Source organism: Oxyura jamaicensis, chromosome 4, assembly GCF_011077185.1.
Source record: "Oxyura jamaicensis isolate SHBP4307 breed ruddy duck chromosome 4, BPBGC_Ojam_1.0, whole genome shotgun sequence".
NCBI lineage: Eukaryota > Metazoa > Chordata > Aves > Anseriformes > Anatidae > Oxyura > Oxyura jamaicensis.
The window spans coordinates 45,799,298-45,817,879 of NC_048896.1; the positions used below are offsets into that span (position 1 = coordinate 45,799,298).

The following is an 18,582-nucleotide window of genomic DNA, read 5'->3' on the forward strand; positions in this document are numbered from 1 at the left end:
GCACATCCCAAGTGCATTCCTTTTCTGATTGCTGGTAGATCAAAAAACTATTACAGATGATTGAGATAGATATTGTAGAAATTTCAAAGCATGTAACAGCACAGTTTTTTGCTCTACTGAAAGCTAATTATTACTGTATAATAATAGAACACATCAAGTACACATCACCACCATACTTAAAAGACACATATTAGTATCCATTGCCCAGAGCAGAGTAAAGCTTTGTGAAAATCCTTAGCATCAACAGCAAAGATTCAATCACCTATCTTACCTTGGTAAGTTCTTCCTTCATCACAAAAAGGTAATGAAGAGATTTTCTCACTCCAAACATACTATCTGGATAATGTTCAGATTTGACTTACTTCTGGCTTAAAAACCTGAGTTCGATTTGAGCAAGTGTATCACTGGGAAAAACCTCAAGGAACACCTGGTATTGCCATATATTTTATACTTGCTATGCAATCTTCCAACTCCCAGCTCCTCCTGTTAACTAAAAAAGTTACAGGAAAAGCACTACATCATTCACAAGGATTCAGGTTAAAGGTACCATTTAAAACAAACCTGCTTACCTTTGTGCTTCCAAATAAGTGTGCAGCTTCCTTCAGTCTTCACATTAAAACAAAAAAAATAATTAGATCTTTTAGAGAGAGAACTTTCATGAAGAATAAAACCTTTCAGGATCCTTTTTTTTTTCCCTCCAATACCCATTGCTGTTTGTAATTTTTTGTCACACACACTGACCAAACTTCAGATACATTTAAATTAATCCATGGCAAAATTTGCAAATGTATGAAACCCACAATCATACAGGAAAAATACTGCTACAAGCTCTTTTCCATTGTACTAGTGTCAACACACAATTTTAAACTAGGGTAGGAAACTGCTTACTAGTAAAAGCACAGAAGAACATTTATTTTCATTCTACAGTAACAAGTCTGTTGTTGATCTTTTCAAACGGTTCCACAACTGCAACTTTGTTCAGATTTAAATTGAATATAAAAATAAACGAAGAATATGTGTACAGACACAAGCTGGTCTTAAAAATCGCATCTGACAGAAAGTCTCTTAAGAATGGAAAGCAATCCACTTCAACTAGTAGAGGTGGCAGTGAAGTAGTTGTTCGCTCACATCATCACTAGCTCCTGTTATCTTGTCAATGGAGAAATAAAGGTTTTCTTCTTTAAATACTCACCTTCAATTGTCTGGTTACAGAATTACTGTGTAAAATTCAAAGATAAAATTTAAAATCATTTTAAAAAGATTATGAGGTTAGAATACGTTTTTTCTGTATGCAGAATGATGATCAAAGTATTCTGAAAATCTTTTACTAAAAATAATCTTGCTAGTATGGAATCTAATCTTGTAGTATGGAATTCTTTAGCGAAATCAAGCCACCACCTGTTGCACAACCTTCTTCACTAACACCATAAATGCCATCTGTTCCTCTAGTGATCTGCATAAGTGGCTGATAACTGCTCTGCCCATGAGCACAAATGAAGGTTTGAACATGAATACAATTTTGAAGCAGCCAAAACAGCTTTACTGCAAAGAGAATCACCTTCCCTTCTCTAAGACCACCTTTTTTCTGAATGTCTGCGGACAGATGTGATATCAACAGTTGTGGAGACTTCTCAGTAAGAACCACCAAAAGTTGCCTAAAGACACATTACAAGCTACAATTTGCAATTCTCTGCATGCAGTACATATTCTAAAGCTTTTCATGCTGCTTCCTTTTCCAAACACAATGGGTTCAAGATGCGTGATGTCTGCTTCCCACCTATGCTTGAATCTGCTGGATGTTGTTATGCACTGAGGATTTATGTTCAACCTCGAAACAAGTATGAGCTTCACACTCTAAGTCGGGATGCCCACAAACATATTGTTCTTTGGAGAACAGCTCTCTGGCTCCATAGATATAACTTGGACAGAGTAGTTACTTCCTTCTGCAGCCCAGGCCCGATCGAGATCCACAAGCCCCATACACTGCTTTCCTAAAATGAGAGCAAAGGAAAGCACGGAAAATCTAAAAATATAGAAACATTACCAGAAACATGCACTTCAATGTTAAGAAAACGCATCACTAAGTTATCTACAGAACAAGTTCCAAATCTACTTAAACAAAAAAAAAATCTATGTTAATCTGTTTTACTTCAAATAGGCAGTCATTAATTGTCCTAAATCACATCTGTGTCTTGTAACCTTCATTTAGCAATGACCCTGAGAAAAAATATTAACTCTTTACATACACATGGAGAAACACAATAGGCACAACTATTTTGAAGTATTCCCAAAACTTACAGAAAAATGTGTGCATTAATGTAAAAGTGACAAGAAAAAATGGCTATTTATTATATTATTATTATATTAATTATAATTATTATGCTAAGCATTTACTTCCTTTACAACTGTAACTGTTTTCCTACTGTGGTTTCATCTAAAATCTAAAAATCTTTGGTTACTGATTATCAAATGAAAGAATAAAATACAGAACAGCGATCCAGTTGATTTGAAGACACACAAATGTAAATGCTTATAAATAAAAATACTAAATTACTAATGGAAATTAATCTTATCTCAGATTTATCTGCAAAAAAATGGGAAGGAAAAATTCAAGGTTTTTTCTGCTTAAAAAAATGATACAGCCATGATAAGTTGACAGGGCCATTTACTCATTTTAATTGATTTTTATGTTTTGAAATACAGAATTTGTCACATCACACTTTCAGCAGTTTCAAACCCCTGCAAAAAAAAAATTAGCACTTCCCTGAAACATTTTAGTTGCTGATAGTCACACTGTTGCGTCATGAACAAGACACAGTCCTGCTTCAGACTCAAAGCCAATGTTTCTGTCTTCTTTTTTTCTTGAAAGAACTGCACAATTGAATATAATTTTTGGTCTGAGATTAAGATAACAGCCAAGAGTACTCATATCCTGTTCCTACCCTAAACTACCCTGTGTAATCGTGTATTTATCTCCCTTGAATTTATATAGAACTTGGCTGCATGTATCATTAATTGCTCTGATATGCACCTAATAAGTGTCTGTAGAAGTTTAAGGTTTAGGTTTTGAAACAGCAGTTTCAAATCTGAAACAGAAAAGTGGATTTGCAATGGTCTTCAATGAAACATAGTGTTACGTGGAACTAAAAAAAAAAATTACATTCTTTAGAACAGAAAGTTATGACATTTCCTGTATAGAAAGGGAGAAGAACAGGATTTATGGTTGTTCTTTTTTTTTTGTTTTTGTTGTTCTGTTGTGTTTTTTTTTTTTTGTCAGTGAAAAGCACAAAGTTGTACTTGTGATGAAAAATTGCCGTTCCAAAGGGAGAATAGACAAAAGTTACAACCTTTCAAAAATGTTTCAGTCCTCTTCCAATTTTCAGGACACCTGGTAAGCATAAAGAAAAAACACGGGGTGCTACACTGGTAACTAAAGACTGACTTTAAAGACTGACTTTTTTTTCCTTGTTCATAAATATTGTGATGATAGCAAAGGAGCTGACAAGTTTTTTATAAAATAGATATTGTTATCTCAGTATCTGTATTATTTTCTTTTTGTGCAGTGAATATAGGAGATAATTCAAATTCTTCAAAAGAAGTTTAAAAAACAAAACAAAACACATTGTGATTATTTGCTCCTACTGCTTTAATATACTTAGAAAGTGTTTCTTGTGAGCCAAGGATGGACAGTTAAATCCTTAGTTTCCAGCCTCTTCTGTCTTTTCTTATCCAGAACATTCTTTATAGGGTTTTTTCTAAAATTTCTACAAATGTAATGAGGTGGGCCAAATAGGTTTGTATGCTCTGAAGCCTGTCTGTTCCAAAGGTAGCCCACATTCTGCAGTGTAGTCTTGTTGTTTCCAGCTGGCATGGATGTTTGCCCTTCTAAACACGTTATCACCAGTGATTAGAAGCAGGACGAAGGGTTCAGACTGCAAATCACTACTACGGAAGTGCTTTTAATGCAAATGGACCGGCAATAGAAAGACTTCAGTGAAGTTCACAAAAACCTCACCCTTTTTAGAGAATGATTTGGGGGTGGAGGAGAAAGTGGAAAGGCAATGAAAATTACTAAAATGCAAACCCTCTAGCTCATATTGACAATTTTGAATGAAGAAAATATTTTCAGTATCATAGTTCAGAACAGCATGGAGAGAAAAGTGAAGAAATTCAAATTTCATAAATCATTAAACTATTTCTTCATAAAGCAACATAAATAATAACACTGCAATAGTCTGCAGAAATTCATACCTATTAGCCTGCGTTCAGGTGGAAGCTGAACAGCTGTCTGATCTGCAAATCTGCAAAGGATCATGTGCTCCTAGAAGAAAAAGAAAAGAATTTTGGTCCAGTAGCATTTCTCTCTTTCAAGTAAGAAAAATCTAATTAAACATTTGTAAGTACGAAGAACCTCTGTCACATAGAAGACTGTTTCCATAAAAATAATGCCTGTAAATCTTAATATTGACACTGCTTTAGCTTGTAAAAAAAAATCTAAATCAAGTGTTTGTAGCCGTAAGCAGATTTCTACTCAGGAGGCTTTGTTTCTTGCTAAAATTCCTCCAAATGTCTGCAGCAGCGGAACTGGATGCAACAGATGCAAGATAGCATTTTTCAAAGGCATATCTCAGACTTATTTTGCCCTCAGCTACTGAAGATCAACACAGCCTTCTTTTAGCACAGTCATCACTGGGCAGCATGTCTGCGTCAGTGAAGTGTCAAGACAAAATTCTTAAATAGGTGACGTGAAATACTGGATGTTTCTCCTAAGCAGCAATTCTGAATCAAAGAATCACCACTTTGTGGGGACAAAGTTCCTTTGCTCTGCCAAATCCATCCAGGATCAACCTAAAAGATCGTGAAGGAAAAATTGATCCTGAAGGTAAAGGAACACCTGGCTGAGAATGGGTAAGCTTCCTACCTCAAAATGTCTACAATTTGCTGTCACACTATCCTTGTTCGACTTAAAGTTTCTGCAGAGGCTTCCATGATAGCTGCCACTGAGTTTTCCCTGTCTTGACATTCAGGGTTATGGTGCAGTAGAGGGTTAACCCACCCCCTTGCTGTCTGCTTGGATGGGGCCAGAACCCTGTCCTCAACTGCCTTCAAAGAAATGCCAGCTATGCTAGCAGAACCGTTTCTCAAAGATCAGCCTAGCTAAGGAAGGTGAGTTAACCAGATGGTGACAGAAAAAGCCTTGAAGGTATAGCATTGAAATTAATGCTCTGCTGACAGCTGTGCTATTTGGGACAGCTGCAGTATTAAGCATAGGACAGAGTAAATCAGAACCATTTTAGAACTGCACCACACTTCCAAGTCTCCTATGATGGTATGGGGAGAAAACAGAAACAGACAACACCAGAAAACACACTGCTACGCAAAGCTTCCAGAGGTACATTTCTGAAAATGAACATGTGTCTTGCATCAAAAGGAAAATGTTTTTTTGATTCTTGACTTATACAAATAGATGATTTTAAGGCTTGGTTGCTGTAACAGATGGAGAGAGAGACTTCACCTAAGGATACTTCAGCTTCCTTCAGTATACTGAAGTAAGGATACTTCAGCTTTTTACTAAGGGGGACATAAACATCCTAAAGTCTTCATTTTACACACACACAAAAACTAAATGAAATCCCATCTTCATATTAAATCAAGATGGTAACTCTCTCCACAGTGCACTCCATCCAATTCATATAATTGCAGACACCTGACCACAAAAAGTTTGCTCGCAGATTTTCAAATAAAAATATAGTAAGACATTATTGCTACTTTAAACTCAAATTTTACTTATTTAAATAAACACACAATATCCTGAGGCAGGGATGTTTGCTTCCTACTACAGCTAATTCACATGAGGGTTTTCAGCTCACAGCTCCACAACAAATTTGCAAGCAAAATGAGAACATGCTATAACATATTTAGGACTCAACATGTTTTATCAGTCAGTGCAGTTTAAATATGGCTATTTCTGTAGTATGAAAGAACTGAAAACCTTTAACCCAGATGTAACTACTGGAGAACTGAGAAGTAATGCCACAGGCAACGTGGCTGTTCTTAGGAAAGACAGAACAGGCATAGGCAGCTTGAGAAGAAAAAGAAGGGTTTCACAGGAGAGGAAGGAGGTCAGAGATAGCACAGAACCCTTCACCAGTCTTTAGGCACTTGGCACAGCCTGGCTCTTTGCAACAACAGGATCTCAGCTCATTCAACTAGACCAGAGCCAAGGTAAGACTCGCCGCACAACCTGGAAATCTGGACTGGGCCTCGTGCCGTGGCTTCCTACAAGAGGCAAACCTTAAAACTAGACTAGAGTCTAAGGCATAACCACATCTTTTTCCCATGATATAATCAGTAAATTGTCACATTCCCTGGTGGCAGAAATGAGGATAAAAGTATTTCTAAAGTAACAAGGACAATAATTATAAACTGCATAAATGTTGGGCATGTATAAGCAGTTATTTCGCCTTTAGAACACCCACAGAAATGCCTAGTAAGTTTTCAGAGCTATATGTCCAAAGTTATTCGTTCTTACTTTCCAATTTTCCTACGTGGACAGTGTCTTGAAGAATAGAGTCTCAAAATGTATCATGGTAGACATCTACAGCTACCATCACCTTATTCTTTGTAGCTATAAACTAATGAATTACAGCACAATGTTCTCATCAAAAAAAGTTTTGGAATTGCCAGACTCCTGGATGTCTTTTTAGATCTCACTAAAATGGAAGATAAGAGAAATGAATTTAAAATGGGAAGTGGATGGGGGTGACACAGACAATGTCTGGCTAACACATGGCAGCTTTGGCGACTAGCCAGTAACCTTTAACAGTTTATTAATATGATATATAAAAATGCATATAGCTAGCTGTATAACAGAAGTTATTTATATCTAGGATTACTTGAGGCACCATCGAGCCTAGATCATTTGTATAGACTATTATGTTATTAAGAGCAGAATTATTTTTTAGTATTGCCATTGGCCCCTGTGCACTTCTGCTACACAAACAATAAGACACTGGAACTTCTAAAGTGGTGATAAACCCTGTGATCTAAATGTCCACATATTAAAAGAAAAAAAAGAAAAAAAAAAATCAGAGCTGCAATAAGATTACACACGCTATCCTAACCAAGGCTTCCTTGATTTTGTATGTCACCTTGTCCCTCTGTACCGTCCACAGGTCTACTTTTAGTAATATGTTGGCAAATAAACTTTTTCTAAATTCAAACCTGAGTGCTTGGTGATTATGTGTTAGGAACATGTAAGTACATGGAAGGAATGTTGATCCATGGAAAAACTAATTCGAGGTCCAAATCCACTATGCCACTTTTATCATCTCAATCTACGCAAATTTATTTCCACGTAAATTAGTAAAGTGTACATAAACCAAGCTGTCATGAAGGTAAGATTATAATAACTGAAACTCCCTATACAAGGTAGCGAGAAGTTTTCTAATGTTTTTAAATGACTTCCAACTACAGGATTTAAAAGGACAATCTCCATTTTCCTGCTAAATACAGCATCATCAGTATGCTCACTGTCCCCATTACGTTTGGCAATTAGAAATAATATCCTTCTCACATATTTCAGTCATAGAGGATTATTCTGCATCTCCAGAATTCATAGGCTTTTCTGGATTCTAAACACTGAGACTATTATCTAGGATTTGACATGTAACCCTAGCAAAGTCTCTATATATCCTTTCTTCTCTTAAATGCAAATATTCTCTTTCCATGCCACATTAAGCGCACCTAACCATCAAACTTCTGGCTGCTCATCACTAACAAGTTTAAACACAACAGACAAAGTTTAATGAATTGGTACCAGTTGTCACCTGACCAATTCTCTGCTCTTGTCCTTTTCCACTCCCCAGTTATCTTCATTCTGTCAGATCTGCATGTTCACTGCTTCATTCTCCCAGTTTTCTCTCAAGCTATCTCCACACAGACTCCATTTGAATACTTTTAAAATGTTTGAATAAAAGTTTTTAAAACAATACTGTACAGAATTCTTGATGAAGAGTATTTGTTCTTCCTATTCATTATGCCCAATCTCCCAGCCATAAATTAGAGGGGGAAATCTGAGTTTTTCATAAAATAATATCTATAAAAGTCAGCATTTTACCTAAAAAATGATTGTAAATTTCTACAGTATAAGCGTTATTATTTAAGACATAAATTGGTATCCTGTAATTGTTAAGTGTTGAAACAGGTATATCTTAGGAATGGCTCTTTTATACCTCATGATGAAAAAGAATTATCTGGGGGAGATACCATGAAACTTTATGGAAGAAAAAAAGCCTTAAAAATGGATGTTGGAGAGAAAGCAACACAACGATGTCTATATTACTAATGAACATTTCACATAACACATGTACCCCCTCACAATTAAAAGATAAACACTTGTATTTCATTTGATAAGACTCAGTGAAATGCATGGAACAGCCCCAAACCCCCTCCATCCACTATCCACAGCTGTTTATTTTACATACCTTGTAGGATAAAATTTCTTTGAACTGATTACTGAAAAAAAAAAAAAAAAAAAGATCAATTCAATTAACATCTAAAAAAGCCAAGATGGAAAATAGAAGCAATCCTTACATACCTGACCACATTTTATGCAAAACAGCAGTATCTGTAGTATACAGAAAGGCATTCAAAAAAATAGAAACCATGACAGTTTGTTGACTAATAAAAGAAAAGCACGTTTGATGTCTTTTCTATTGAATTATTCATACAAATCTACTCTTTAAACCATCAAAAGTGCTAATGCAGATTTACTGGGTCTTCCACATTTTCACATACTTTGTATTACAGGTACACAACCTCTAGATACACACATTTTCTGTGTGTCACAAGAGTAAGGTGTTTCTAGGATGGAACTGAATAGGGAATATGGGCAGGATAGGGATATGGGAGGTCTATCATGTGTCATAATCTTAAAAATTAAGGGAAAAGAAGTAAACCCTAAAATATAGCTTGAGCCAGGGTCAATATGTTATCAACCACATCATCTCCTACATTGGCTTATACTCTCAGACTTATAATTTTAGCAAACACAAAACCTCAACAATTTACATTTTTTCAGCATCTACAGCAACAAAAGATTCCTAACGTAGTATGCATTTCTGGACTTCATGATTTAAAATATTACTTGGCCAAAGTTAACAGCACCCAGTCAATCGTACAAAACAACAGATAAAAATGCTATGTCTGTTAACTTCAGAAAGCCTATGATTTTATTGCCTCTTCCTTAAAAATACTTCTGTTTTACTCTGTCAGAGGAGAAAACAAAAGGGACACTTATAAAGAGATGGAAGAATCAAACTGACTAAGAAAGGATTGTTAAATGCAAAGTTTAGCAAACTGACAAAGTTTTAAGTATTTACTCTCCAAGCACTTCTGTGACAGCACACCTCAATAACAGAGAAAGATATGGAAAATATTTAACGTGGAAACTTTTTTTAAGATCTGTTAATTCCTTTTAAGACAGCATGTTTCAGCTTCCATTTCCAGAAAATAAATACCTGAGTCAATGCTTTAATTTCTAGTATAATTAAATCTGATTCATCTTGGACATCCAAAAGGCAAAGTTCAGCTTTATGAAAATAAAATGAAACAAAATAAACCCTCTCCCCCAGCTAGTTCTGCCTTAGAAAGCTGTTAGCCTCATATCTTCTGCTACTTTTTGCCAAACTTTCACATTTTATTTGTATCAAAGGCATTAAAATTCTTAAGCCTCAGTTAAAGAAACATTTCCAACATGGCAGATTTGGAGAAACACAGTCCATTGAAAAAGTATTAAAAATAGGATCCAAAAAACAGGAGAGCTCGTCTACTTGGAAATAAATCAGAACAGCTTCACAAGCAGTAAACTGTGGCATAAAGCAGACCTATTTCTTTAAACCGATTGCTTACATCTTTCTCCAACATTAAAATGTCAATTCCCCTTCTTACATTACTTTTCATGAGTTTTCTATTAACTTTGTGATTTCAAGGTAAGAGGTCTGCATATTACATAGATTCCCACATACTGTATCTACTGTGTTGAAGGTATAGAGTCTTTTTTGATCTTCTGTGATTTTTTTTTCTGGATAAATCCAGAAAAAATAACCCAGAAATTACCCACCTGTCTCCCTTTCAAGATGGATTTGCAAAAAGAAAAAGGAGGGAGGAGACAGCTGCACTGTAAGTATGAACCAATTGAACCTGGACATTTGCAACGATCTTGACCTTGAGTTGATTAATTTTGTACTCTTCTAGCATTTTATTTTTTCACTTGAATTGCTATTTTAAAGTTTACCTTGTTAGTTTTACCTTACCTTCGTGGATATTTAAACTTCACAGTGTTCTGAATGAAGCCATAACAACATGGGGAGATGACAAAGGCTGCCCGCGCCTTAATGCAGTGTTCGATCACCATGTCTGTTGCCACACCACATGCATGCAGAGCCACCTACAGTGTTAAAAACAGAAAAAGAAACAAGCAAATTCTTTATAGCAATATTCTACATACAATCCTGTTCCTGTTGTAGTATTTTTGATTGATTGCATTAAATCCTTGAAGAGGGCTTAGCAATGAAGCTGCTATGCCAAAGGCCTGGTCCTTAAATCCTTGGCTTTGCATTTCTCTCTTTCATGTCTATGCTGAGGAAACTTTATGACCTACTCCACTTAAGAAGGGAGTCAGCAGCACTGAACAAGGGTCACTCACCAAAAGTACTCAAAAGATAGGTGCATAGGTGCACTGCATTGTCATATCAACTCAACTGAAAATGAAGCTCCAGAAAAATATTAAAAGACAAGCTACCATGGTGATTAGTTAAAAGTTTTTGTTCAAGCCGAAAGGACTTAGAAATGCAAAAAACCCCTCTCGTTCCCATTTGTACCTTATTAGATACCAGACAATCCCAAACATCAAACAAAAATCAAGAACGCGCCTCTCTCAATGTGCTTCTACAGCCTCTCAGCCCTGGAGGAGAAATACAGTCTGCCTTACCCCTAATTGAATATTGTGCCTGCTACTTTATGCAGCAGTTCGGATTTGTAAAACTGCATTGTTTTCTATGCTTTTTTTTGTTCACTGTAAATTTAAGAAAAAGCTTTAAAGCTGCAAAGCTCACGTTTCAAGGTTCAAAGCTGTTTTTCAAGGTACAGCAACTGGAAGATAAAAACTTTGCTCTCAGATGTGGATTAAAACAAAGACTTTTTTGTTTGCAGACTGCTTGATGTAAGTTCAGCTGAGCAGACCATTAATCAGCAGCTGAACTATAACTGCATACAGATGGAAACAAATACTCCTGTCTCAAGCAGAACATTAAAAACTAATATACGTAGTAATCTCACAATGCAATTTTTCTGTCCTTATGAATTTAACAATAAAACTAGTTTAAGACCAGAAAAAATATGAGATTATCATGGAATATAATTATAGTTACTTCCCTTTTTATCCAAGCAGAAACTAACAACTGCTTTGCTTGCATGTTTGGAAAAGGTACCTTAAACCAGTCCTGGATAAAGCACAAATAAACAAAAAAAAAGTAGCTTTGTTGAGCCTGTATGAACTTTAAGCCATTTGATTTATTCTTTGTGTTCCTCAGAGTCAATTTAGTTAAGGGAAAAATCAACAAATAAAATTGAAGGCAAAGTTTTCTCAGGATATCCTGTATGTCAAACTCCCTGTCTGAAACAAAATAAAAAGCGAGGACAAACACAGTTAATGCATTTCATTCACAAATTCACACATCTGTAGACAAAGGAAAACAAAGCGTCCCCTGAGGAAAGCCACAGAGCTAATTCAGTATGAGACCATTGACCTGTATTAGTCCTCTGGCCTTTTGGCGGAATAAAAAAGGAACTGGTTGATGCATTCTTCTTAACCTGCTTTTGAACTCCTCACAGATAGCGCTTAAGAAAACAGCCAAGTAGTGCAGTTTTTTATTTCACAGTAACTAAAAATGCATATAAACGTGTTTTAAATTAATACAAAAAGTAGAGAGATGAAGACTTCTCAGGTTCATTTTTCTGGATCTCTTTAAATTTCACGTACCATAGCCAGTGAATTTGTCATGTTCCCCCTCACATTTACGCTGTACTATTTCATTGAAAATGGCACAGTCATGCAATGAGTGAATAGCTTGACAAGCCTCAGAAGATGGGTTTAGAAATGATGCATCACCAAACTTTGTACACATCTATGCATCATTATATTGCAATTTTTGTATCAGACCAGCATTTATGACCTAACGATACAAAGGCAGCTAAACTTTACATTATTTACCTTCCAATGTACTGTCAAGCACTTGCACTACTGTTAAGTGAAAGAGCTAGCTCCTGTCCTACGTGTGGCTGCAGAGGAAACAGTTCATCCTGGAGAGGGAATTGTTATATGGGACAAACGAATTCTGAGATGAGATTGACATAGGTCTCCCAAAAAGGGAAAGCTCCAGGTTTGTCTGTGGAATAGACTACAGAATCAAGCCAAAGAAATCACAGACCTGGAAATGAAGAGTTTCAAAGTGATTTTTTCCAGACATGGACTTTAGCACTTTACTTGTCATGAGATTTAAGGGAGAATGTAACACCTTTTTATTAAACAAAAACTCCAAGGAGATATTTAACTTAGTATTAACCTTAAAAACAGATCAAAAAATTAAGAAAAACTCCCATGACTGCAACACTGGAGACTAACTTCACTAACAAACTACTACACATCTCACACACAACTAAATTATTCTGGAGATTCTGATTTTTTGCAATAGATCTCTGGTTCATCCAATGAGATTTAAACAACTTAACACAGAAAATAAAGCTAGAGAACTGGAAATTTACACTTGGAAGGACTATGCTAAGATAATTTATTCTCTCCTCTTTCTTCTGCACTATGCTTCATTTCCTTTATTAAATAAACCAAATACTTAAACAGAACTGGAGAATATGTGCCATAAAGCTTCAGCATTAAACACCCTAAGCTACAAACAGGCACTTGGATGGATAATTTAGGGACTTGCATTGAAAGTTAGGGACTTGCTGTAAAAGTTCAGATGCTTTTAACATTAAATCAAACCAGAAGAGAGGAATCTTTACAGCATTAAAAGAGACTATTTATACTTTATTCTTCACTAGGGCTGCAGAGTTCAGGATACTTTGAATCAGTATTCAAATCATTTACTTTGCTCCTATGGATATGATTCCTGCTTTGGTCTGCTCATTTACAGTCACCAAAGTCAAAACAGCACCCGCTGACTGCAACAGGAGTGCTCAGTACGAGTCCTACAAAATTGAGGTATCATTCTGCCTTTAAAAATACAGCTCAAGTACACTCTTCACAAAGAATACACATTTAGATCATTAGCATAACATTCTCTCTCTCATTAAAGTTACTCCTCAGTTTTGTATTGTGAAGTCTTGAGTTGCTTGCTTTATCTGAAAATGCCTTTACTGTCACCTAACTACACCTCTGATCTCCCTTTCCTGTACCCAGGCTTACTTTGAGCACAAGCTGCCTTTTTCTTCCTGTCTTCAAAACCCTTCCCAGCATACCTCCCCATCAGTGAATAGCTAATTTTAAAATAACATAATTAAATCAGGAATCTACCACGTTATTTTTCTTCAGCACGGTCAGGCAGCACTCGTATTTTCATATTTGATTAGAACAGATGCTGCTTCCTTATTGACTCATATAATGACTGAAGTGATGCCAGTTTGCAACAAATAATAAATAGAAAACCAACCTAATATTGGTTAATATAACAAAGGTGCTTCATGTAGCATCAGAAATAATGTCTGCATAAAATTTCCTTTTCTCAGATATTTTAGTTAAGTAGTCATAGAAAATAGATAACCAGACATTAAAATTAAAATTCTGAACTTGAAAAGTTACAAACACTTACCCCAATGTTAAAAGTCCCTTTAAAATAGTCCAGATTTGCTTGAATGAATGAAATGTTGTTTAAACCTAGTTCATCGCTTCTGTCTTTAGCACGGATCAGAGATAACTCCTTATTTTCTATGAGCACCACCTAGATTTTATACACAAGACAGAGTAAAGCAAAATAATACCGAAAAATAAAACGTTAGCAGCATGCACAAAACTTCAGAGAAATTTTCTCAACTAAGCTACAAGTTACTTATAAGACCTACAGAATGATTAGCAGGTGACAAAACAACAATGAAAGACTTGCCAGTACCAATCAGTTGGCAAATTTATTTATTTATTCATTCATTGTCTTAGGTCTAGAACTTCCCTTTTCTCACGCAAGCACCTCACACAACTGTGACTACACTAAAAATCTGCACATTTCAAATCTCCACTGTAAAAGTATTTTCTTTTTTGAAATTCTATTTGATGGAAGTCCGGGTCACATCCATGAGACTGGATAGCTCAGTTTCTTGACTTCTGCACCCAGTTTGTTGTGAAAATGAAGAACCATTTTCCCCCTAATCAGTGACAAGAATTAAGGTAGAGTTTACAAGGATGGTCGATACCCATCATGACTGACCTCTGAGGCAAATGTTTCCAAACAAATTTTCACTGCACTCCAACAGTAATCCAAATCTTTTGACTCAAAATGTTGTATTGTAAGGGTTAAAAAAAAACTAGAAAATTAAATTTTTAAATAAAGACAAATTAAAGTAACTAGATGAGACAGAGAAGAGAATAATGAGACATAATACGTAATAAGTAACTCTCCCTGTCCTCTGTGTCCTTTCATGAGGATGCTTGCTGCCAGCCAGCTCTGTAACACTGAGTGAAACCTCATGTTCCCTGAGTTCTTGTTCTCCTCCTGTTAGCGGAGGTTACTCCCTTACTCTTTCTGCTGGTTCATGGTCTTAGTATGTAAGTGGATGTCCTGCCCAAGCGAAGCCCAGAAGCATACCCAGCAGCACACCTATGGAAGGAGCCAGTCTCTCACTCCTTTCATTGGATTCCATCTCACCCAGTCATTTCTCAAAACAACGTAACATAATTAAGAACATAATTAAAAACAGAGTGAAAAAAAAAAAAGATAATCATGTTGTTCAATGTTGGAAATAGGAAAATGTTGTAATTGGTATTCACATATGAAACCTTTCTTCTAAAAAAAGTTTACCTCTGCCAATTAATTCCTTAATTGGGCACAACTGGCTGCAGACAGAGCAAAGTGTATGTGTACAAGTATAAAACCTCTAAGATTTCTAACAGCAAAAAATGCTATCATATTATGCCTGTATGTTTCCTCACTTGGGGTAAAATATGGCAGAGGTACTGGCAGACCTTCACATAACAAGGGTTTCGTGTCTATACACACTTCACAGCATAAGCTTAAATGCTTTGTTAGAAAGCAGTAAGATTATCTATGCACTTTAGCACTGTAATTGGTTATTTTGCTGAATCAAAGCATACACATGTCAATGTTTGTACTCGAAAGTTACACGAACGTTTTCTAAACTTTCCTTTTCAGGGATAACTTCCACCCTTTTCCCCCCACTAATAATAACGTGATAAATACCTTTACAGGTACTAACAAAACATCTCTCTCTATGTATTGGGGAAAGCTTAAGTTTTCCCCCAAAGTAACACTCTTGTCTTCATGCTTATTTTCCCTAGATGCACATCTTTTTAAGGTAATTATCAGAGACAAAAAGCTCATACCATTTATATTCTTAATTTAGAGCTTACCTGACATGATGGCAGCATGTAAGCAAGAACAATTCCAACATGTCCCTGTGAAAACCAAAGCAAAAAAACAAAATCTTGTCAGTGTCCCATTGTTGACTCATTTCACATTGAGTATTCCCTAACCATTGACAGAACCTTTGCAAGCAGTTAGAATTTCAGCATATGTATTTTTGCTTTGCTTTATCATAGAATCATACCATAGAATGGTTCGGGTTGGAAGGGACCTCAAAGACCATCCAGTTCCAACCCCCCTGCCATGGGCAGGGATGCCACGCACTAGGCCAGGTTGCCCAGGGTCTTGTCAAACCTGGTCTTGAACACTTCCAGGGACGGGGCACCCACAACCTCTCTGGGAGACCAGTTCCAGTGCCTCACCACCTTCTGAGTGAAGAATTTCTTCCTAACATCTAATCTAGATCTCCCCTCTTTTAGTTAAAGGTATTCCCCCTTGTTCTGTCATTATCTGACTGAGCAAAAAGTCGCTCTCCATTTTTATTTATAAGCCCCTTTTAAGTATTGAAAAGTTGCAATGAGGTCACTCCAGAGCCTTCTCTTCTTTAGGCTGAACAGCCCCAGCTGTCTCAGCCTTTCTTCACAGGAGACATGGCAGCATCTATCTACAAATCCAAAGATGAAAGCCAAATGAAATAGCATTATGTAAAGAAAATACACCTTACCCCTCCACTACAAAAATCCACAATCACATCTCCAGGCTTAACGAGCTTTGTCACAGCTGCTACCAAATTATTCAATTGCTGCTGTTTCCTCAGAGCCCGATCACTAGACATCTTTCCTGGGGATGACAGAGAAAATGCCTGAACAGTGATAAACAGTTCTCAACGTTGATAATTTTAAATGGGTAACAGCTAAGCATTGGAAATCTGAAATTTATGACTGACAGCAAAAAACGTCTAGAACACTTCAGCTTCCAAATCAATTTTTAGCTAAATTTACAAATATTAGATAGAGCTTTCTTAACATCTTTAGCACAGTTAAAACCTTCCAGTTCTTGCTGTTAATGTATCCTTAGGAAGAGACCTGTGCAAACTGGAAGTATACATACAAAATAATCAAATGAGCCTAAACTCCAGCATGATGATACTCCAAACCTGTGAATCATGCCCAGAAAGAGAGCTCAAACCCATTCACAATAGTTGTTGCCAAAATAAATCCCTACACTATCCTGAAGCATCTTGTTTCAAGAAGTCTCACTCTTTCTCCTGTTAACTTTCATATTAAGCAGCCCAGTTTATTTAAATGACTATCTGTGCAACAAGGTGCTTCTTAAAATGAGCACTCCTGTACAGCTTTTCAAAGCATCTGTAACATAACCAGAAATGGAAAAAATATTAATTTATTTCAAGTATGCTTGATAAAGTCCAAAATGCAGTTTCTTAGTTGTAATGAAACTGACTAGTCAGCAGCAAGAGGTGGGACAGCACCTCATGCTGGTAAAAGTGAGCTGCCCAAACAGCTCAGTGTGGACACTGAAACCAGCATTGGTATGACAGCTCTTCATTTAGGGCAGGTTAGCCTTCCAAGGTAAAGAATAGTAGCAGGGACATGGATCCTGATCAATACTGAATCGAATTTCAAGTTCAGCTAAGAACAGAAAAATAGGTTTTCCAAAAGCATGGTAGAAGTATCAGAGTATTTTGTTTGACAGAATTCAGTGTGGGCTTATCCTTTGAACCTCAAAGCACACAGTCCCTTCCTTAGAAATACACCATGAAGATAAAAGGCCAGCTCTTTTCCTCCCAAAGGGGTTTGAGCATGGCAAAATTTCCCTTTTAAGCCTATGTGGCTTCATTTACATTAGGCTTGTTTTAACAAGGGTTAGTTCTTACAAGCATTATCTTAAAAATAAAATAATATAAATAAATAAATAAATAAACCCACGCAAGTAACTTTGACATTCACAATTTTTCTTTCCTGCTTTCTATTCGGTGAAAACAAGCAAGGAAAGTACTTAAAGCTCATTCATGATACAAAGATGCAAGTCCCCTTGGTGGAAAGCTTTCAGAATTCAACTCACCCTGAGCTCAAGTTAACTCTGCAATTAAACTAATGGGGCTCATTGTAAATACTTTTTTCCCTTGGTAACTTTTGTATAACACTGTCTTAATGCTGCTTTCAACTTTAAATCTTCTTAATTGCCAGAGAGACCGGGGAGACAATTTTGTTTCCAGTTCCTGCGTCTCAACACACATCAGCAGAAATGTTCTGAACCATTTTGCTGCTGAGACTGAAGGACAGACCACACCTGTCAAGCAACAAACAGCACAAAAATCCAGGCACACAAAAGCTCTTAATTGCCTTATCCAGCTGCTCTGTTCTTATTCCCTGACCCCAAGGTTTTCCTGAGAGGCCTGCATGCATCAGTATCAAGTATACCTCCTGAAAAACACCACCAAATTTTCTTACCATGCAAAGTCAGCAATTAGGTCCTGGTGTCACTAAAGTCAAAACCTAAAATGCTAACAGGTTCCATCAGCAACAGATCCATTACTTACTCTTCAGTTAGATGACCTCCTAAGCAGTAAGTTAATAAGAAATAGGTTAAAAAATATCAGCCTATAGCCTTTAAAAACTCCCTGAAAATTAGCTCTTCATGGTTACCAACAAACAAGGCTTCATCCTTACTCTACAAATTATTCTTACTAAGTAGAATACATTCCCTTGAAAGACAGAAAACCAAGCTCCAATCAATAGGCCTTTTGTCTACCTCTGTATTTCAAACATGGTAGCTAGAATTACAGCAAGCCCGCCAGCTGTGACATGGCCTGTAGAGAAGGTTAGCATGGGCGCACTAGTCCTTCATTTTGGCAAACATGCAATAAATTCAGCTAAAACTTCTATGTCTAAAAATACTACATCTCAGTGTGTATTTCTCAAGCCCTGTAATGGTAAATAATGCTAATCGCTGT

General features: G+C 36.4%; 1 protein-coding gene across 4 annotated transcripts in view; it reads right to left on the reverse strand.

Moving 5' to 3' along the window:
• Positions 1-868: 868 nt before the first annotated feature.
• Positions 869-18,582, reverse strand: part of GSTCD (glutathione S-transferase C-terminal domain containing) — a 71,100-nt gene continuing 53,386 nt past the window's right edge. For all 4 annotated transcript variants that reach the window (XM_035324981.1, XM_035324978.1, XM_035324980.1 and 1 more), the window contains 7 exons: positions 16,333-16,448; positions 15,656-15,700; positions 13,887-14,015; positions 10,317-10,450; positions 8,487-8,517; positions 4,252-4,321; positions 869-1,991 (listed from right to left, as the gene is read on the reverse strand). In XM_035324981.1, coding sequence (XP_035180872.1) covers positions 1,855-1,991; positions 4,252-4,321; positions 8,487-8,517; positions 10,317-10,450; positions 13,887-14,015; positions 15,656-15,700; positions 16,333-16,448 — 662 coding nt within the window. In that variant the 3' untranslated portion in view covers positions 869-1,854. The remainder of the gene's footprint in view (positions 1,992-4,251; positions 4,322-8,486; positions 8,518-10,316; positions 10,451-13,886; positions 14,016-15,655; positions 15,701-16,332; positions 16,449-18,582) is intronic.